Raw genomic sequence first — 22,294 nt, forward strand, 5'->3', positions numbered from 1 at the left:
TTACACAAGCACCCAAAACTGATCTATCCAGCTGAAGCACAGAAGCTTCAAACTTAAAAGAACAGGCAGACTTCTCGTTTAACTTTTTTCCTTTTTTTTTTTTTTATTTGGGAAAAGTGCTTCTTACAAAAGGCAGCTGCAAAACAATACGTTATAGACCTCAGAACAATTTCTCATTCCATTTAAAAGTGAAAGGAGAGGCAGTCTAGGGGACAAGAGCAGCAGGAAAACAGATCACGGGGCATCCACAAGTCAATAAAAACCAGAGATAATGTAATGCAAGGTTAAAATTCCCGTGCTGGGGCTTTGGTGGCAAAGTAATTTCTTAATGCAAATTACAGCATGACTGCCTTTGTAAGCAGCAACTCACATAAACTGAAGAGCTTTCCCAGGCAACCTGCCCAACTCAGATGTGAGAGGCACAGCGATTTCCTAGTGAAGCTCAGGGCTTAGGTGGTTACATCAGGTTCTAAAACTTACAGAGCAATAAAGCTAAAGGGGCCTCTCTGGTGTTCCTTTGAGCCCACCTTGGCTAACCGGATTTCTGTTCCTGGACGACCCTAATCATACACATGAAAGGGACTTGCTGTATTAGGGAGTGCCATCTATTAAGTTAAGTGATAGTTAAGATCACTGCCACATTCTGGGCTGAGACCACTAAACCAGTTTCATGTCCAACTGGAGGCTAGACTTCATGCACCAAGAAGGGATGAAAGATGGTTTTGTTACTTTTAACTTACACAGAGTCTCCCCATCCTTGAGGTCCAACTCTACAGTTATCTGTATATACACATAGAGAGTTCTCCTTTCACAACGACATTTTCCTTTCATGCTAAACACAGTAAAAACCCAGAACGTTCACACCTGGTTCTGGTTACACAGTAGTAATAGTAATGTGCAAGTAAACAAGAGACCAAAATCACAAATGAAGACGTGTACATGAGGGGGCTGGAATGGCACTGATGCCATAGAGAGAGAATTTTGTCTGGCCTCAAGTCAGAAATATCAGTACAGAGACAGAAAAACGGCCATCAGCCAATTTACATCCCCACTGCATGGCCACTGCTCATTTTTGTATCTGGGCTCTTCAAAATGAGTGTGGAAGTCCTGTAAACACTTTAACCCTGGAACTGGGTGAACTCTGTTGGGTACACATATGAAGCAACAAACCTAAGCTAACTGTTTGACAGTTAAATTCATTTTTACAAAAACTAACATTTTAAAGATTTATTTCTTGTTATTTGTTTAAACAGAGGAAAAACAACACTCCTGGGGTGGGAGGGGAGGGGAAGAGACAGACCCTGGGTAAAAGTTATTACAACAGCACCTGGAATTGATTGGCCTGCCTAGGAGAAACACAGGCACTGCCACAACACCACAGGTAATAGCTACTGCCTGAAGCCAAGACAACAGTCCACACTCCACTGACAGGTGCTATAGATCCAAATCGTAATAATCTTCCAGCTCATCATGAAACAAGTCCCACTCGTCCTCGGAATCTGTTAGCTCATCATCACCTCCTGCTGCCAACAGCATAAGCAACATCTCACCAAGCTCAAAGGTCACCACCTCATCCTCATCGGTCTCAAACGGATCACCGTTCTCTCGTTCCTCAATGAACTCCCAGAAGCGATTCCTCCGCTGGGCCTGCAAGTGGAACACAAGGATTTCCCTGGGTGACCAAGCGGCACAAGGCAGGACTCTTCCCAGAGGCTGACATGGTTCAGCCCCTGGCATACTCTTGACATTCAAGAAGCCATGTTACTCTTTCAGGGAGACACTGACCTTCAGCAGAATTTAACCCTTAGATACCCATAATTAATTCCACCCAACATTTCTTCTTCAGTATGTTGGTGTACTAGGAATGTTGTTAAAACCTATGCTTTCCATCTTAGCCTCCAGCATTCACATTCTTCAGACCACCTCCTTTAAATTCACAAACACAGATGTCTATCAGAAGACTAACAAAAACCCCATCAAATCCAAAACCCAAACCCAAAAGTCAACATTTCTCTGTCCTCTTGTTAAAGCAACCAATTTATCGCTCACCCCTCTTGCGCACTGTTTAGAAAGAAGAAAAAACCTGCAGCACTGACCCGGAATCTATTTGACGTTCCCACTTTGGGTCTCTGTGGCTCCTCTCGGCGGCCATCAGGGTATGCATGCTTGTAAAAGCAGTTCCCTCCAAAAGGACAGCTCCCACGGCCTTCATCAAAATACCTGCATGGCTTGTTGCTGGAAAGGAAAATATCACAACCCTTACTCACAGCAGACCCCCAACCAGACTTCAGAACTGCATTTACCGGTAGTCTAAAAGAATCTCAGATACCCTTTGGAGCTGAAGGTATTTTATTAGTCTAACACCTCTATGCAGAAGTGATGCATTGCACAACGTGTGTGGGTCGGTGCACGCATACAGCATTGATGGCTTGCAGTGCGCAGGCTCATGCTACCATATGGCTACACCACCAGTGTTTTGCATATGGAAGGGAAAGACTGAAGTCAAAGACCATAGGAAGAGCTTTGCAACTGTGTGGTTGTGTGCACCTGTGGGCAGACAGGCAAGGATGTACTTCACGCATGGTGGTGGAAAGGTGTGGTGAGAGGGCTTTACATCAGTACCCTTCCTTTTTAGGTGTGCCTTTATCTCTGCTGCAGCGCTCATACCTCATTGCCTCCTTGTATTTCTGAATGAGTTTCTGCTTCTCTTCCTTCTCCTCCACCCAGTATTCACTTGGAATGACAAAGTTAGATGTGATCCGACATTCTGGGCAGGACCTGGGGAATGAACAGACTGTGCTACAAAATTCCACATGACAGGGCACTCTCCCCTGTGTAACAAGTCATGGCATATTTCCATCTCTAAAGATGTACTGTAGCTGCACACTTCCTGTATGAGCTTTTTAATCTAGATTCTCTTACACATGAAGATTAACTAAACTCTCAGCTTGCCTCAGAAAAGCTTGAAAAACACTTCACACAGACTCCTTTTTCTTTAGAATTAAATACATTTATTTTGCCTTGATTTTTGTATTTGGTTGGAACTTTGCTTTTTTAGAACAGCCTTTAAGGGGAGAAATGTTTTGTCAATTGATTAATGCACTAGGGCAGTAATGAATTAAGAAGCACACATTCTAAACTGCCTAATCTGTTTTCAAATTCCTGGACAGGTGTCCAAGATGTAAACAGTAACCACTGAACAATATGCTACTAAGTTAGTGCAAGTTTTCTCCTATTAAGTGAGTTTTGCCAACTTAATCCAAATTAACCAAATCAGAGTGTGAATGTTATCCCTAACAATTATTTAGCTTCCAAATGAAAGCTAGTATGCATTAAATGCAGTCTCTGTGCAGTCTGCACCTGGAAGTCTGCTGCAAGTTGACAGGAGTTACTAAATTCTTCCATAGTAACAAAGCACAACTGAAATGGGAAAGTGCCTCACTTTATAATCTTGCTCTCAAATTGCTTAGCACTCCTCCACTTGCGGATGCACTTCAGACAGTAAGCGTGGCTGCAGTTGGAGAGGATCCCAAAGCGGCGCTCACTGGGATTAGCTTTCTCATACACCACCTCCATGCATATCCCGCACACCATATCTTTACTACGTTGGACAGCAAAGGAAAGCTCCATGTCCTTCTCGTGAGCTTCAATGCAAGACTGAAAAGGAGACACAAAGGAAATGACTACAGAGACATCTGGTCACCTAGTGAATTCTAAGCAGGTTTTAAAGCTAAGGTTTACTCTCCTGTCCTGCATAATGAATGGCATATAATTAAACTGTAAAATCTTTATCCTAAAAAATCTGCTCAGATAGTGGAAATAAATTCATAATCCAAATTCCTTTCTTCAGCCATTGCTTTTAAACATGAAAAAGGCAATCCAAGAGACCATCCAGTTTTACTAGGCAAGGAATAAAGCTTTAGTATCCTTAAGCAGACTGCTCCTCCCATCACAGATAAGGAAACCCAGCTGCTTTGGAGTATGGCCCTGACAGGAAACAATCCGGTTTACAACAGGAATTTCATTCATTGCCTGACCTGCCTGAACTTTCAAATGAAAGGGAAGTAGCAACAAGTGATTGTGGGGAGCTAGGAAGCAATAACACAAAGCTGTTTAACACCAGACAGTTGCTTGCTTACCTTTATGTGCTCGGATCTCTGCGCAGCATCAACTGGATGCAGGACCTGCAGGCCACACATATCACACACATCTCCATGGATATACACACAATTTTCTCCATAACGACATTCGCCTACTGCAGCATAGGGGCACAGCTCCTTCTTTATCTCCACGTCTTCATGCTGCTTTTCATACTCCTCCTCAATCACCAATTCCTGCAAGGGTGCTTCAGCACAGGAAGGAGTGCCTGGGAACAAAGTGAAGGGTGGTAAGCAATACTTCAGATTAAGAGCACATGGAGTGAGTATACATTGTTTTAATGCAACGTAATCTTTGGGTAGCCCTGCTCAAGTTATCCAGAGAGAATAATAGAACCAAGGTTCATTTCAGCCCAAGTTTCACACACCCTCAACCTGAAACAACGGTCACTTCCTACTCTAGAAAGCACTACCAGTTGCTTCCTCCTTTGACCCAAACAAGACTAAAGCTAACAACATTTTAGTGGTCAGATTCAGATCCATTTACAGGCCAGCGCAGCAGAACAAAAATCTCACTAATCCTCAGCAGCTTAAAAACACTTTTAATGCAAACTCCCAATTCAGCAACAATTAAATAAGGTTACAAATCTTTCACTGCTTTGAGAATCAATTTCATATCTGCTAAAATTAAAGAGGCTTTTCCCCAGAAATGACACAGCTGAAGCAATGAACATGTATCGAGCTGGTGTACACTGGTATGGAAACACCACACCAGCACTTCCTTATGTACAGGTGAATTAGCACTTGTCCAGCCTGAACCACAAGGCTATCACTTTTCTAGACTCCCATGGATCTCTGAGAGCAATATAAAAGCTGTGTCCACACCTCTCAAGGTAACTATTCTAGGTGTTTGCCAAAAAGCTTACCCTAAACAGATATCCAGTCTACCAGTCACACATGTAAACTTGGCTTTAAAAAACTGAAATGCATCAGGGTATTTTCAGGGCATTCTAACCTAGCCATCAGTTTTGCAAAATCCTAAGTAAATTCCCTTACTATGTTTTAAACTGAACTGAAATCTGTATTGTTTCTCTTCCTCATTTAGACAGCTGCTGGTTAATACTTCTCCCTGTACCTCCAGAACATATGGCTATGTCACCAGAAGCCAAACAGCATTTTTAGATCATTACATAAGTTACAAGACAAAAGCAACACGTTTGAAACTGAAGATATAGTAAACACAGCAGAGTAACAAAGCATTGCTATATTCAGGATAAACACCAGAAAGAGCACCAACTGGGCTTCATTTACATAACCAGTAGCTGTTAAAAGAATTTAAAAAATCTATTCTGTAAGAGATTGTAACTTCTGTAAGTTACAATTAATTTAAGTTTTTCATCAATAAGCTTTAAATCCATTTGAGTACTAGATTTGGAGAAGTAACCAAAACTACCAAAGGCATAGTTAGACCAGTAAAAGTAAAGGATTCTGATCTCAAAAGAATCAGAGGCCACACACTCGCACAGTTTTCACCCCAAGGAGCAGGGAGATACAATAAGCATGTATCAGCCCATTCGCATTTGGATATAGAAAAAAGCAGGTCCCCAAGAGCTCACACTTTCAGAGCATAAGTAAATATTGTAGTGCAGGAAAATATTAGCTCCCAAAGCAAGTGCAAGTCTGCTTCTTGAACCATCTCTGACCTTAAAGGTCACTTGCACTGATCTTGGATCAGTCTGTGGGCTAGAACAAAGCAAGTGAGTGACAGAATAACAGGTCAACAACTGTCAACCTGCTCATTTTTCAGTATGAGATTCCCAACAAAGAGTTCTTCGTTACCTTTTCTTCCCCATGAGCTCTAGTGAACTGGCACCAAGGAAAGTAACAAGTAGCCATACACTAGGCTCTACCCACTCTCCTGTAATAGCTGAACATGATACAAAAATTTGTACTTATTAACTGAAATCCTGCCCACCCCCTTCCCAGTTTGAAATCCACTTCCAAAAGTAACAAAAATCACAAAGACCAGTCAGTTTCTATTCCCTCAACTGTCACTTTTGCTAGTGTTTTTTTCTAGTTGATGTTAAGAGATTTTTCTTACTTAATTGATTCACAGGACTCCTGACATCTAGTTTGACTGTTACTGAGGAAGAAGAGTTTAGCAGAGCATAGTATGGATGAGCAGAAGCCCATTAGACAGACAAATGCACTCAAATTTCAAAGGAATTGAGTGATACAGTACTTTCAACAGGGCTGGCAAGATCATCTTTGCTTAAGGCAATCCCCTATTCCCCTGGAAAATGCATACTTTGAAGAGGCACATACGAAGCTTCTCTTAAAAGAAAAAGCTTTCCAATCATCTGTACCCCTCTCAAAGATATCTTCTGTAAAAACTTTATTCAGTAAGGATTTCATTCATTAAAACCAAAACAAACCCCCACTTTTTACTTGAGGTTCTTTGAGAATAAAGGCTTTGAAGTCTTACCCTTCCAGAAACTGACTTAGAAACCCATTTATTTACTATGCTTGTCCACAGAAATAGAGCAGAGCTTCATATCTTGGCACGAAAGTATAGTGTTGTTACTTGAAACAAACCACCCAACAACTACTCAAGTCAATAAGCACATTACACAGTACAGCTACTAAATTCCAGCCCAGCCCACATCACCATCCTTGCACAAAAAAGAGAAACCAGTTCTTAGTGACCAGACACCCAAACAACATGATACAGATGTATGAATGTCAGTCTTCAACAATGGCTCTGGGTACTTCCACAGTACAAGGATGGGAAAGGAAAATGCATGCTTAAAGCAACATCAGTTTTCCAGTCCCAGTCTTCTGTGCTGTCCCAGCACTTCCCCTCAGTGAGAGTTGTATTTCTATAAAATAAAATTTAAATTAATATTTCCACTTCTGAGTATCTCAGCTTCCATAACCTAAAGCCCTGCACGCATATTTTGTGGACCTACTGCAATGTATCTGCTAGTTTTGCTTCCTCTTTGAAAGCAAATTAGAGAAACTCACAAGACTCCACTGGCTCAGTAGTTCTGCATCCAACATCTCTGATTTACAACACTTAACTCTAAATGCCTGCTGTTTCCAAAACCACTACTCTCCAGTAGGTGGACCCAATCCCCATCTTCTCACTGCCTATTTGTGAGTTAACAGGGTTAAATTCCTGCAAGTGAAAAAAACCCTAGTTCATAAGCTTCGATTCACGCACCACCTGTTTTCACTCTAGGACATACTTTGCAGCATCAAAAACATTCACCTTGTAGCACCAGGAAACAGCCATCCAATTCAAGGTGTTTCTTGCATTTCTGCCTATCTACTCTCCCTCAACTATTCCAGAACATCTAGCAGCCGTAGCAGCAGAACAAACCTGGAAATGTGGCGTATCTGTACATCAAACAACTATCTTACAAATCATTTCTGTTTTCTTTGCTAGGCCTCAAGGTAATCTTCAAGATATCAAGTTTAGTCCCAAATCAGAGGATTACCTGCATTAGCAGAATGTCTTGTCTCATAGTAAAAGATAAACATTATAGCCCAAGCATCACACAGTTAAACCAGCAACCTCAAATCTTCAGCATTCATAAGACAACTTAAAACACACAGGCTTCTAACTTACCTTGAGAAACACGTTTCATTTTAAGGCTTCCAAGTACCTGTACATTTCCCCAGGCATTTGACAAGAATCTGTAAGGCTTTAAAGTACTCACTGTAGAAGACACTGCACACATCCTCCTGATCACTACAGTAAGGTGTTTTATCTTTATAGCTTAATAGGGACAGTGGCTTCAGAAAAGTAAAGTTCTTAAAATGCAGCTTTTAAGAAGTCCCTAAAAGAATTAGCATTATCTAGCACAGTTCTGAACAGAAACAGCCAAGTATGTCTGTACCTTAAAATACAACAAATTTCAAAGGATATAAAACAGAATATGAACAAGATTCAGAGAAGAGAATGTTATCTAACAATCTGTGGCAGCCACATGAAAAATAAGCCTGATGCCCTAGAAAAAAGGAACTGCTTCAGTAAAACTGAGTTAAAGGTATAATGAAACAGCACTCACACTTCAGGAATTTAAGAGAAAGCACCAGCCCTCCTGTAAGTAGTAGGTGTATTTAACAGATCTCCAGCTGGTTAAATTGGCAATGAATTAACTCCAGTGGAGGGCCACCTAGCCATTAAGGGGGTGAAACCCATAAAGAGAGACTGAGTAAACTGGACTTGTTCATCTTTGAGAAGCGATCTTATTGCTCTCTTCAACTACTTACTGGAAAGGGAAAGGGAGGAACAAAAAAGAAAAAAAAAACCAAACATACCACCAAAATCCCACAGGGCCAGATTCTTCTCAGATGCGCACAGGTCAAGAGACAGAAGGCAAGCTGAGGCAGGGAAAAATCCAATTACATACTAAGAAAGAGTTCTTCCTTGTGAAAGAAGTCAAACACTGCAAAGGTTGCCCAGAGATTATAGCATTTTGAACATCTCTGAGGATAGAGATTCAACCAAACAAAGCCTCTGCCAACCTGACATAGCTGACCCTGCTCTGAACAGAAAAATTAATTATATGAAATCCAGAGGTCCCTTCCAACCTGAATTATTCTATTCTGATTGAATGATTACAAAAAAACAGATGTGATTTGTCCCAATGAACACAGAAGGTGTATCTTTTATGACAGTAATGTGACACATTAACAGGTAGCAGACATGTTTTCATCCCTTTGGACTATACCCAAGTCACAGATACACCAAATAATTCCACAATCAAACTTCTCAACAGCACTATAAAAATGATAATGTTGCTCAACCATTCCTTTCCTCTTCCACAAATCAGATGAGAACAGGGTCCACCAGCACTCTCAACATTGATAAGGTAATTCTCTTTTCTGATCTGAAAATGTGAGCAGTGTTGTGGAGGCAAATATAATCTGAGCACTGTATGACAACTTCAAACTCTTCTGGACACATGATGTATTCTGCACTCAGACAATTATTTGAGTACTCATGGCCATAAGCCTTCAGTTTTAGAGAACCAAACGCTAGCAATTATGCCAAAGTAAACATCTTCAGCCTGCTTTTCACTTTAAGTCTTTGTGATTTCTTTATGCAGGGAAAGCAGATAAGCATACTACTTGAACAGTCTGGTCTCATATGATGAGCTGCTTCGATCTCATTCCCAAGACAACCTGTCACAGTATTAGGCAGGCGTGTCTCAGAAATCCCCAAGCAAAACCCAACCCCAAAACAAACCAACCTCCCAAAAAACAAAAGCAGCAAATTATCTTTCCAAACTAGTGATAGTAATAGCAGCACCAGTATTTTCTTTTCCCATTACATATACACATTAAACTCCACAGAAGAGATCCATCCAACTATGCACACCAAAAAATTCAAGCATATGTGAAGGACTTATTCCTTGAAGTGATTAATAAATATGAATATCTGTACTCAAAAGCTTTAAAATGTACTACATACAAACTGTTCACCCATGACGGAAATCTACTGCTATCCCTTGCTCAGCTTACCACGTCCACAGTATGGCTGCCCAGGGACAAATTCTACAGCATTCACCCAGTCTTCAGCACCTACTCCTGCAGCTGCCAGATCTGCACTTTCATCTTCTATCTCAGCAAGTATTTCTTCAACTGTTTCAGGGAGTGATGCATAGTCTGAGGATACCGTGGGATAAATTTTTTCATCTCGATCCACGTCAGTCTCTTTTTCTTCCTCCTCTTTCAGTGGCTTGGTATGTTCATATCTGAAATGTTGAAACACATCATATCAACTCTTTACCAAAAAAAAAAAAACAAAAAACCCACCAACCAAAAAACCAAACCCCAAAGCCCCCAAAAAACCTTCATAAAACAGCCCAAGGTATGTGAAAGAAACTGACTGATTAGATATAAACACACTATTTGGAAGGAGAACCTAGGCTTGGAAGAAAAAGCTACTGATGACCCTTTATAAAGACATGCTTCCACCTGCGTAATCTGGCAGCACTGCTTAAGGAAACAGCAAGTATTGTCATCATTTTGGAGGAAATGGTAGAGTATGCACAATTCTTACTTACCTCACACACTGAACTTCTATAAAAACTCCAAAACCACTCACATACCTATTATGCATGTGTAGTATAAATAATAATTTACCTGAATGAGATAAGTTAGTTAATTCAGCCTTAAAAACCACAGAGGACTACGGGCAGACCCTGCTGTCTCAGACTGCCTTGTGGGAAGCCACAGGAAAGATGCAGCCAGAATCTTCTCAGAGGTGCAGCGACAGGATGACAGTCAGTAGACAGAAGCCCAAAATGGGAAGTTTCATTTAGGTATTAGGAAAAAGCAATCATGGTGAGAGTAAACACTAGAACGGGTGCCCAGAGAAGCTGCAAGATCCTAATCTTTGCAGATAATCCAAACAGGACTGAACAATGCCGTGGGCACTCTGACCTAAGATGGCTCTGCCTTCAGCACAGCTCCAGAGTTCCCCACAAGCCTAAATTATTCTTTTTCTGTATTTAAGCATCTTGCCTCATTCAGATTTTACAATGGATTTTAGTAGTCATTTCTAATGCCTCTTTGAATTCACTGTGAAAAAGGATGCTCACTTTGATCCCTACCACCCAAAACCAACAGGAAAGTGCAATTTCACTCAAAAATCTGTCTTCCAGCATCTAGTACACTACATGGGGAAAAAAATAAGAGGTGTGCCCTCACATGTCAAAGAGGCTGGATGATCTTTAAGGTCCCTTCTGACCCTAATCATTCTATGAATCTATGATTTGCTGACTAATTCCAAGCACAAAGGGAGGGAATTTCTTAGTATCACACAGAACTTTTAAGCAACTGTGATTCATTTATTTTGTGTCAAATTGAAAACAACTAAGTGTCACAGCTCTTGCTTATTAAAGAGATGCCTCCAACCAAATGTCGGCTTTGAAATCCTGAGGAAGCTATGAAGCACAAACTTAAACTTCAAGCATTCATACCTCTACCATCAGTGGCCTCCAAAATGAGGTAAGCAGGACAACCCACCTGGGTGCAGGAATAACACACCAGAACTTCTTGTCTTCCCCCGCCACCCCCACCCCCCAAAATAAGAAATTAAGTTTTACTAATGTTTAACATCCCAATTGACAGCAGTGTCCTCACTCACAATTATAAAGAAATTTACAATCTAAACATTCAGAACATGAAGACAAACCTCTACAATTTTTTTCAGCTACTTTAAGATACATGATATTCAACCCAGTACTTAAAGGAAGCTTCTAGACATCTGTTGTGAAGTTCTGTACAGACTTCTTGTGCAATAGGGAAAGACAAAAGGCTACACATACCATTGGACCACTTGCTCTTCCTGCTGTGGTAAAAATGACTGAAATAACGCATGGAAAAACAATGGTAACAAAGTAAAACACATTCCTTTGTCAGCAAGTTCTGCTGGGAAATACACTGAAAACACTGCTGAAGACTCAAAGAAACAAGTATTAGAACAAATTTCACAGTGCGGGCAGATTGTTGTACAGCTGGATTAAAGTAAAGCTGTTTCTAACATGTCTCAGCTTACAATGTCTGGTAGATTCTGTTTCAATAATGAAATACACAAAAGACTACTTCTTGTGATTCACTAAAGACAGGACAGAGCAGAAGAGAAATATTCTCAATAAATTACTTCTTCATTAAAGACAGAAAGATGGACTGGAGAAGGTATCTTCTCAACAGTAAATAACTTCTTTAATAAGATGAAGCCAGAAGCACACCAAGTGTTACAGAATGTCATTAACATGGTTAATTTTATAAAACCAAGACCTTTCAATAGTTGAATCTTTACAACACTTTGTTATGAGATAAAGAACCACCATGAAAATCTGTCCCACACGAGGTTTGCTGGCTACCTTGTAGCAAATAGCTTAACAGTTGTCAAATACGAGGTATGCATTTTTCTTTCACAAAAAGATGAGTGCTTCAAATTTGCTGACTACTTCCATGATAACAAGAAGCTATCACCAGTACACTGCCTAGCAGGTGTTTTCAAAAACCCACACACATGCAATCTTTCCCTTCCAGGTAAGGCATTTTAAGAACAAGCAACTGCTTTTTGAAAGAAACTTGTGGCATGGAGGTAACATTTGAAAATGAAACACTTCCACCATTATATGACTTGGTTGCCAAAACCAATGCAAGTGTGTCAACTATAAAAAAAACCCTCTATCTTGTACACTTAGACCTGGAAACAGATTTCCCTAACCTGCTTTAAGAGCCTTCCAAACAAAGGTTTTGGACCCATTTCTTAAGAACATAAAAATGCAACACCTTCCAACTGGAAGGTAAGAAGAGCTGACTGACATGGACATTTATTAGCCAAATTTTAACACAAACTTTGCATGACTGGTGTACAGGATTGAAAAATTATTATCATGCATTAGTAAGTGCAGCCAAATATACAATTCTTCGTTTTGGATCTACATCTCTTTGTGAAAGATCTTTTTCACCTATGACAGCCATTAAAACTAAGTACTGAAATAAACTGAATTTAGAACAAGACTTTCAAATCATTGTATTAAAAAATGTTAAACTAAGATTTAAAAAACAAAAAACACCCAAAGCATATTCTATCAACATTACTGTTAGTAAAAACCCTATTATCACTAATAAGGCTTTTAATGAGAGCAAAAATGGTTTGGGGAACTAGATGATCTTGAAGGTCCCTTCCAACTCTAATCATTCTATGATTCTATGCATAAAAGACTGTTTATTTCATCTTTATTACATCCTTTTTTAAATTCTGATTTTTGTGTATGTTTTATAATGTACATAATATATTAGTACAGCAAAGTATATAAATAAAAATATATATATATATATTGGGGGTGTGCTCAAAAGTTTTCACTGATGGGGTGTGTGTTGAAAAGTTTGAAGACCACTGATATACATGATCAAGAAAGCAATACTGGCAGATAAAAAGCCAGAGATGTTAATTTTTGTCACCTTCTATATATGCAGTAACCATGTATTAAACATGAAAGGAAAGCTAACTATTAACTACTGTATGGAGTCATGATGCAAATATTTAATCATGCATTAAAGCTGCAACAAGACAGAATGTCAAAACTCAGGACAAATTTTAATAGTAAACTTAAGATGATGCAAACAACCCTAAGCCTTTGAAAAGCATCTGGTTCCTTTCTTCACACTTTTTTAGTTTTTAATAATGTCAGGGGTATAAGTTAAATAATACTACGTTTTCATAATGTAATGCCATTTTGTACAGGCAACATTTTACAACCTACCATCATGACACTCCAGTTATTCTTCCAAAATGGCAGTTCAAGTGCCAGGGTAGCAATTCCTGAAGACACCACACATAATTACAAAACAATTCTTACCTGTTCAGGCTTTTATGATCACTTACCAAATGTAACTTAGTTCCATCAGTTCAGCTAGTCTGAATGTAGTCTCAGATTTCAATTAATTCATCTACTGATGTCATTAACAAACATCCTGTAAACCAGCACTTTTAATAAAAACAGTTCTTGCCTTGCCTTTGCTTTTTTTGTTTGCATAGCAATGCAAACACTGTGGTGTCTAGCAAGAGAAGGCAGTTTGTGACAAGAAGCTATTTCTATAAATTTCTGAAGTTGCAATGAACAATGAAAACGCTGCAAGATCTATTGCCTTTGTGTAAGCTCTACTCGGGAAGGAGTGAAATTACTCCCCTACGCGATGGTCAACAATATTTCTTTACCTGCAGAGATCTCCATAAGCACAGCATCCTCGCTGATAATACCTGCACACCATGGCAGACTGACCAGTGGAGAGGTCATGGGAGTAGCGGCAGTTGTCTCCTTCCTTGCAGACTCCATGCATGAAATATCTGTAAAACAGAAGACCATTGTGAATTAAGGAGAAACACTGAAGCTGTAAAACTATTTGGATGATTAGTTATTTTATAAATCAAGATATGCTGAATTAAGACCACCGCTAATGACTCATGGGACCACATTCCAGTATAAACATACAAACAAGAACACCTGAGAAAAGATCAAGCCATAGCTATTCCACTGAACTGCAGGGTACCTTTAGGGACCTAGGCTTACGAAAGCCTGAAAACCTTATCCTGGGCTATGACACAAAGAGGAAAGAGTTTTGGACAAAGCAGATGGGGGCAAAGTGTTTTACTTGTAGCGCCTGTGTTCCAACACCAACAAAAGCCTTAGAGAAGCCCACCACTGAATCAAAGAACCAGGATTAGCCATACCTAACTGAGTTTCTTGAGGGCTTCCAACTATTTTGTATTTGTAAATAATTCAATCAGAATTTCCTCCCCAGGAGTTCAAAACATGTTTGTGATGGATAATTACATCTGCCAAAACCAGAAACATTAGTTCTTGCCACAGGCGACAAATAATCAGTAGAAATACCCTGCTGCTTGTCTTGATAGACTTGTACCATTTCAAAGCTTTCAAGGACAGTTTACTAAATTTTAACATCAAGTAATGCAAGTTTAATTGAGCATCCTCAAATTTAGCTAAGCAAGAAAACTGAACAGTCATTTTCAATTTGTTTTAAATTAATCTAGAAGACAGAAGCTTCTTTAAATTCAAGGCATTCAAACTATTCAGACTTATTATGTTTACATCAAAACCACAACTGAAAATACAGGTTTAAGTACATCTTTTCCAATCTACAAAGAAGTCTTAGCTAAGGAAAAAAAAAGGATGGGGGAAAAAAAAAAAGAAACAAAAGAAAAACCCAAACCTACCTAAGGATTGAAGCAACCAAAATGTTTACCAACACTTAAGTTTAGAAAGAGAAGCAGAGGCCCCAGATACCTGGTAAGCTAGAAAATCTGTCAGGGTTCAGGTCTCACACAAAACATCACTTGAGGGAAGACTAAGAAACAGATTATGCCCTTCTAAGCCCATCTTGCTGCTGTTAGCAGCAGTCCTGCCCTCCTCCTGTGGCACACTTCCACTGCTCAGTTTTGGTGTTGCCACATCTAGTCAGGCAGCTGAACCAGGTCCTCCAACCTGCTGATTGCGCAACCCAGCAGCAGTACAGCCAGCACATTAGACAGAAGAACCATCTTTCAGCAGCCCAAACTAAGATTAGGATAGCTCTTCACAAAGCGACACATTCAAGTTAATATTCCTAAACTTCAAAGGTTTCAAGTTTTCAAATTGCGTGAAATTCTACATACGTTCTTGGTCTACTACATTTTTAAGAAGTCAGATAAATCAAAGTGACCAATTCACCAAAATGACATGATCCAGTGCTACAGAAATATTAAAACCTGAGATGTGTCTTAAGAGGGCTGATTACCACTGGTTTTCTGCTTGAAAGGTTTATTCCAGGTACTATGAACACAGGAAAAAAAAACTGAAGTGGTTTTATAAACCATCAGCTGACACTTTGCCATCAGGCTGCAAGTCACACTGAGAACAATCCCTGTTTGTACACTGTAACCACATAGTAACCAGGTAAGAAATATGGTCCTACGTTCTGTGATAAGTGGTATTAAGACCAAGATGAAGCTCTTTCAGGATATGCTCCCCAGAGAGAGGAGTACCCTGGTCAGATTTGACAAGTGGCTGCACAAACAGCCAAGTCAGCACACACCAGGAATAGGGTGCTCCTGAAACAAAACCACCCCACCTTCCATAACCAGCACTCTCCTCTGTGAATGCCCGGGGGGGGGGGGGGGGGGGAAGGGCTGGGAAGCCCCCAAAAAAGTCCACCACCCACACACCCAACACGACACCAGAACCCACCCACAAACCAACCCACTTCAAAGTCAAAAAATACCAACCCATGAACTTGTGGAACCAGAATGTAACTAGAATTTCTGGCTTGCTTGTAAGAAATGAGAGTCAAACCATAGGGTACAGAGTACGTTGTTAAATGTTTGCTCTTTAACAACTGTTATCTCCACCCTCTGCTTATTTCCACACAGCACTGCTTCCCCCATGTGTTGGGGCATGCAATTTCATAGCCACTTGCTTACTCAGATCAGGAAATGGCTTCACATATAACCTGGCATTCCTTTTGCTGCCCCCATGCTTATTTTTAATCTACCTCAGATCACTGCTCAGCCCCACAGTACAGCCACACTGCTCTTCAAGTCAATGAAATGTTGGGGCAATGCTATGGCTGAAGTGACTAAGAAAGGAACTAGCTTCAAGTGACTTTTTGATCAACATAACCTAAACACAGAAGCCTCAAAATTAGTCTCTCCGGCTGCTTGCTAGTGGACGTGGAGTTCCTTTCCTTCTTTCCCAGCTTGTGTTAGAAAATCCTCTGGAAATACAAATTCTGTGTAGTTCTGAAAGTTGTCATAATAAATACAGTAGGCTGTAACAGGGAAAAAAACAAAAAAATTAACCAAACCTGAAACACAAGCTCAATTTAATTCAAACATCACTTTTAAAGGCCTGCAATCCCACACAGCAAGCTCAGCATCATTTGAACAAGAAGGCTGGGGTGGGAGGAGAGAGAAATGTATTTCTGTAAGGATTATACCAACTCCCCCTTCCTCAAGGTAAGATCTTTTACTTTAAAGCCACAAAGCATTTAACATTTTACAGATGAAATTACAGTGTTTGGCTAAAACATGCTTTGGTCGTGTCAAAAAATAAACAGAGTGCATTATTTTTGGTGAAAGGTAAAAATTCTGCTGAAGAGTACCTTCACACATACAAGAGTATTCAGTTTAACTGCATCTTTACACAACAGCAATACCAGCTGCCTCTGGCTTTTGATCACAGGAAAAAAGATTCCCTAAATCTGAGAAATACGTAAGTTAGCTGCCTCACTCCAAGACATGTATATTTGAAACTTTCATTCTGTCAAGTACTCAGAGATTACATGTAATTTTATTTGAAACAGTAAAACTAGATCAAAACAAGTACATCACCAGATTTCCTCTGAGTGTCTGTGATGCTGTCTGACCACAGTGCTCCTTGTCCCTCCTATTCAACTGCAACAGCATCACTTGGTAAGGCTGCATAGCGAACCATACCAGAGAACTCATCACGGTCCAGACCCAGATCATCTCACCCAGTTCAGTGCACTGCATGAATGTATAAAATACAAGTGATACAACACAGGGAACAACCACCCAGAAGTAATAGTTGCCACCACTGGCATTTTATCACATAAAAACTTTTCAACTCATGTCAAGTTATGGATGCCTTGATCAGAACAGCATGTCCCGATCATCATGGTGTACTTTGAAAAGGTCACAGAACTCAGGCTTTGCACATCCAGAAGATCGAAGTTGTAGACAATATCTGGCGGGCATTTTTTTTTTTTTAATATATTGAGAAAACACTTGTCCAAAGCCATAAAGCTAATAATAAACTCCCTGGAACTGCAACCACTGCAGAGAGAGGTCACATGTTACAAGCTCTACAATTTACTACAGTGTTTAAAACTCTCAAGTTTATCCAGGTTTCAATGCCCTTGATTTCCATGATGTTTTGAAGTATAATAAATTCATGAAGATTCGCTGGGTTATTTTTTTAACCCAGTGCTAGAACAATACTACTTCTCTCACTTGCCATAAGCCTGAGAAAAGAATTTGCAATGCCTTTACTCGTGTAACTGCAGTCTAAAATCCTGATGTGTACCAGCTTATTTCAGATGCTTCATTCTATATAGTCATTATCCCTGCGACCCTATCAGTGAAATGTGTATGTAATACTCCTTTGGAAGCTTGAAATGGGTTTACTTATTCAGGTGTATCTTTACTACAGGTCCACTTAATGGGTAGCCCCATTTTGTTTATTAAACTACTGGTTTTGCTGAATTCAGAGTGTTACACCTGGCAACAGATCTCCTTCAAAAATTGAGATGCTGCCATGACTGGGCAGAGTAACAGCCAACTGCAGCCATTAGCTTCTTCAGGTGTCATACAGAGACTGAGAACTCCCAGGGAAGAAGGTAGCAGGGAAGAGGCCAGGCACTCAGTTCTAGCACAGCACGCGGGCATGCAGCCACGTGAGTGGCTGATGAAATTCTACCCGAGTTAGTAACCTTAACAAAAAGGAGAAGAAAAAAAAACCACCAAACAAGTAGGTCTTAATAGCATTTATCTCCTTGTCCCTTCTTCTCCATGACCTCCTTCAGCAAGAAGCTATTGGGGAATCCAGAACAGAGCAGCTAAGGGGCAACACAAGCAAGCTGCGAACTAGTTTGCGTTCCACACCTTATCACCAATGGCACACTGAATTAGGGAGACATACTTTCCTGATTCAGATTCTTCATATTAAAAGACAGATAAATACCTGATCTAACTTTCCAGGAAGAACACTAAAGACAGAAACAGGAAGACAACTCTCAAAATATACTGATTAGTTGCTAAGGAGTTTAATTATGTTCACTTATTAAATAAACAAGTGAAATGCAATCTCTTTATGTCAACTTGATGACCGTAACTATTACTGCATGACATCTGGAAAACAGAAGTACCTGGACCTCTAACAGTGTCATGTGTTTGGAAAAAGTTGGCTACACCACTGCTCAATAAAACTATGTACCATCTGAAACTGGAAGGACAGACAAACTTGGTAATGCCTACCATTCTTTTTCTCATTTCAAACATACCAATAACATAGTAAAAGAATATTAATAAAAAGTAGTTCTAAATCAGTTTTATTCCCCTATGGTTTATTTCAGATTAAAGTATTACAGGTTATTACACACCATAAAAGCCAAGGATATTGGCTTTTAATGTATTCCAAGGATACCACACTAGCACGATAAAACTCTTTAGCCAATCCATTTATCCTATCAGGTATTCAAAGGAGCAGGAAGAACTTAATTCTACGCATTCCAAAACTTCCAGTTCTGACAGAAGTATTCCTTCACCACCACTATGAAGTTTTAAGTCCTTATGCTGAAGGGACTACTATCTCCCAGAAGCTTATCAGGCAGCATTTTCTGTCACCCGCATGATTATTTAAGTAAATAAAGCCTATAATCAAATTGTGCAGTGTTACTCAAAGCAAACTGCTCTACCTGCTTCACTAGAAACCTGCATTTTGAAATTCAAACCTTTTGTCTCACATTTAAATCCTCAAGCTCATTTATGAAAGTGTAACAAGATTTAACAGTAAGAAAGGTATTTTCTTTAATATGGATATATCTTACTGAAACCAAACTTAGAAAAACAAAATTCTTATCACACATTCCCAGAAGCTAAAGTCAGAATTGTTAAGTTCACTTTATAGTATGAGGAAAGCTATTCCGCCTACAATTTGAATGGCCCAATAAAAAGAAACAAGAAGCAATCAAGCAGTGGGATAAGGAGGAGGATCAGTCTAAAAGAACAAAAGAACAGAGATGTTCATCAGGTCCAAAGCTGAGATCTAAATGTTGCTTAAGCTCACATTAACCATTACAAACCAGTAGCTTCAACTTCCCACTAGTCCTGTGTGTTTGTAAAGAAATATATTCATTATACAGGCTCACTGCAGCCCTGGATCCTAATTAATGTGACTGCTTCTGTACTAGGGCAGTCACTGCCTTCAATGAATTGATTCATTGTGTCTGTTACCTGAGAACAAATGTATCTATCTATATCTAACCAATCCACTTCTCCTAACTGAGCTTTTCCATCTTCAGAAATTATGAGGCAATCGATACAAAAGGAGCACTCCCCTATACCCTTGGCAGCTCACTGAAAAGCTGAGCTAAGCATTATTCCCGGTCGTTTCCTCATTGCTGGCCTACGTTTAACTGCCTAACTGCCGTGCATTAAATATTAACTCGGTTATTCGTAGGCAAAATTCTTTGTGTGCTGAAGTACTCGGAAAGAGCTGAGGAACAGCCCTTCTCAAATGGACCCGTTAACAGTGCATTAACCAAAAATAAACAGTGACCAACGGTTAACTGGGCCGCTTTAAATACTGAGGGGCACACTTAAGCACAAAAGAGAAACAGGGCCAGCAAGCTCCCTGGGAAAGCCAAGCAACGGCCATCAAAACTATTTCAATCCGAAATGGGCAAAACCGGAAAAATACGCAGTGAGATACAGGGCAAACCCCAGAGCCTCCTCCTTTCTGCCTAAAGGATGTTCCTTTTTTGCTTCCTAGTGACTTTAAACGTATTTGCTCACAAAATTCAGGTTAAATGTAATTCACAACTGTAATTAGATTAAAAAATATAAAATTAAAAAAATCTAAGAAAACCCCCCAAAAACCAGATCCTAATCTTGGATTGCCACTTGCTTTCATATAAACTGACTCATATTTCTAAATTCACAGAAACTTTCATATTCCTTCCAGCCTGCAAACAGACCAGCAGTGTAAGTTTAAAAATAGCCCATCTGGCAAGCTTTACAACATGCAGCATGATTTGCATAATCCCATATAAAAGATTTGTCAGGTATACAGTTTAAAGGAAGCTACAGATAGAAAATGACGAGGCATATAGAGCCTTAACGTAACACAAACGGCAGCACTCCTCGCGTTTTGTGCCTCGTCATGACTTCTCCCCGTCCTCTGCTTTAATAAATAACTTTCGCTGCATCAGTCACGGGTTCTCTTTCATATCTGAATTTTGATTCAAGCGGTCCAAGAACTTGAACAGTTCTGCACTTCCTGCTTTACCGCGTTTCCTAGAACACGGTCACAGGGCTTTCATTCTACCGCGTCCTTCACGCCGACCACTGCGGGCACACTTTCACACAATACAGGCCCACGGCACCTCGCATGCAACCAGCAACGCTTCCCACCAGAGCGGCAAGGGGACGGCAGCCACACCGATGGTGACGGCGGAGCCGCAGGGAACACCCTCCTGTGAGGCAGGGGCAGAAGAAAGGCCGCTGCCCGCGGGGCCGGCTCTCAAAAACCAGGCCCGGAGCGGGCCGGGCGCCGGCCGGTACTTTCAGTACTGCAACCCCCACAGGCCCCGGAGCCACCGCAGGGCAGGGCAGGGCTGGGCCGGGCCGGGCCGGGCCGGGCCGGGCAGGGCAGGGCAGGGCAGAGCGCGGCGCGGCCCGTCCGGCTGCGCACTCCGCCGTGGGCCTCCCCGAGGGCGCCCGGCGGGGCGGGGCGGGGCAGGGGGCGCTGCGGCCACGCGCGGCGCGTACGTGACCGTTGGGGGAGGGGAGCGAAGCGGCCCTGCGGTAACGGGCACCGCGCGGCGGGTGGAAGGGCGACCGCGTGGTGGGGGGAGGGGTACGAGGGAAGGAAGGACGGGCTCCGTGACCGCCCCCTCCCCCCCCCGCGGGCAGCGCGTACCTGCAAGTGACCTGCTTGGTCCAGCCGCCTCCTTCCAGCCCCACGATGGGCGGCGGGCCGGCCGCGAAGTCGAAGGTCGCGGCCGCCGCTCCCACGTCCGCCGCGGCGAGTGTCCCCGGTGCCTCAGCCGCCGCGGCGCCGGCCGTTGTTCCCAGAGCCACCGCCTCGGCCATTACTGTTTATCCCACACAGCGGCAGCACCGGAACTTCCGGGAGCACATCCTTCCGGCCGGGAGAACGGGGCGCAGTCCCCCGGCGGGGCGGGGCGGGGCAGCCGCAGCGGCCGCTGGGGAGGCGCCGCCCCCCGGCCCAATGGCGGCTCCGATTGGTGGAGGGGAGCGCCCAGGCGGGAACGCGCGTGGTGACGGACGGGGGGTGTTAGCGCCGTTGTCCCCGCGCGGCCTCCGTAGCGTAACGGCGTGCTTCGAACGTTCGGCCGCGGCCTTGGGGAAGGGCAGCGCCGTGTCCTGGGCCCAGGCGCAGCCTCAGACGCCCGACGGGGTGGGCCCGTAAATGGCAGCCGGGCGGGCCTGTGGTGGTGGGTTGGGTCAGTGCGAGCGGGAGAAGGGCCGCGCGGAGGAACGCGTAACGGAGACGTGGCGCCGGCTGGGCTGGTGGGAGGAGGGAAAGGGGCCAGTGGCGCTGCGGGGGCCCGGTCTGAATGTTGGCGCTAGCCCAGCGGGGAGTTCAGCGCTGCTAATTCGGGGTGGGAAACATCATGTCCTTCTGCCATAATAAATCCTGGTTGAGAAACTGCTGTTTGTCTGATGTGCATCGTGTCCCTGCCATCTTGCTGCCAAGAGTCTTCAGCCAAGTACTAAAGACGCCCTGAAAAGGCAGAGTGACAAGCAGGGGTTTCAGGACAAGGCGGAGAGAGAAGTCCGTCACTGCAGGGTTACTGATACTTTGCATACCTATTTGGAAATATATTAAACATACCTCAGCTGT

At 42.0% G+C, this 22,294-nt stretch overlaps 1 protein-coding gene across 3 annotated transcripts; it reads right to left on the reverse strand.

Moving 5' to 3' along the window:
* Window positions 1–1,212: 1,212 nt before the first annotated feature.
* Window positions 1,213–21,620, reverse strand: MKRN1 (makorin ring finger protein 1). Of its 3 annotated transcripts, none has more exons than XM_065681083.1 (9): window positions 21,347–21,617; window positions 13,849–13,977; window positions 9,630–9,862; window positions 8,424–8,486; window positions 4,140–4,366; window positions 3,443–3,657; window positions 2,668–2,778; window positions 2,097–2,235; window positions 1,213–1,647 (listed from the first exon to the last, which is right to left on the reverse strand). In XM_065681083.1, exons 1-9 carry the CDS (start codon window positions 21,517–21,519, stop codon window positions 1,435–1,437), a joined length of 1,503 nt encoding a protein of 500 aa, XP_065537155.1. In that variant the 5' UTR covers window positions 21,520–21,617; the 3' UTR covers window positions 1,213–1,434. The 3 variants fall into 3 exon arrangements, with proteins under 3 accessions (XP_065537155.1, XP_065537163.1, XP_065537170.1); XM_065681098.1 differs by lacking the exon at window positions 1,213–1,647 and adding an exon at window positions 1,662–1,926 and having other exon boundaries at window positions 21,347–21,620; XM_065681091.1 differs by lacking the exon at window positions 8,424–8,486 and having other exon boundaries at window positions 21,347–21,616.
* Window positions 21,621–22,294: the final 674 nt, after the last annotated feature.

Source organism: Lathamus discolor, chromosome 1 (genome assembly GCF_037157495.1).
Source record: "Lathamus discolor isolate bLatDis1 chromosome 1, bLatDis1.hap1, whole genome shotgun sequence".
In the NCBI taxonomy this organism is placed as follows: Eukaryota; Metazoa; Chordata; class Aves; order Psittaciformes; family Psittacidae; genus Lathamus; species Lathamus discolor.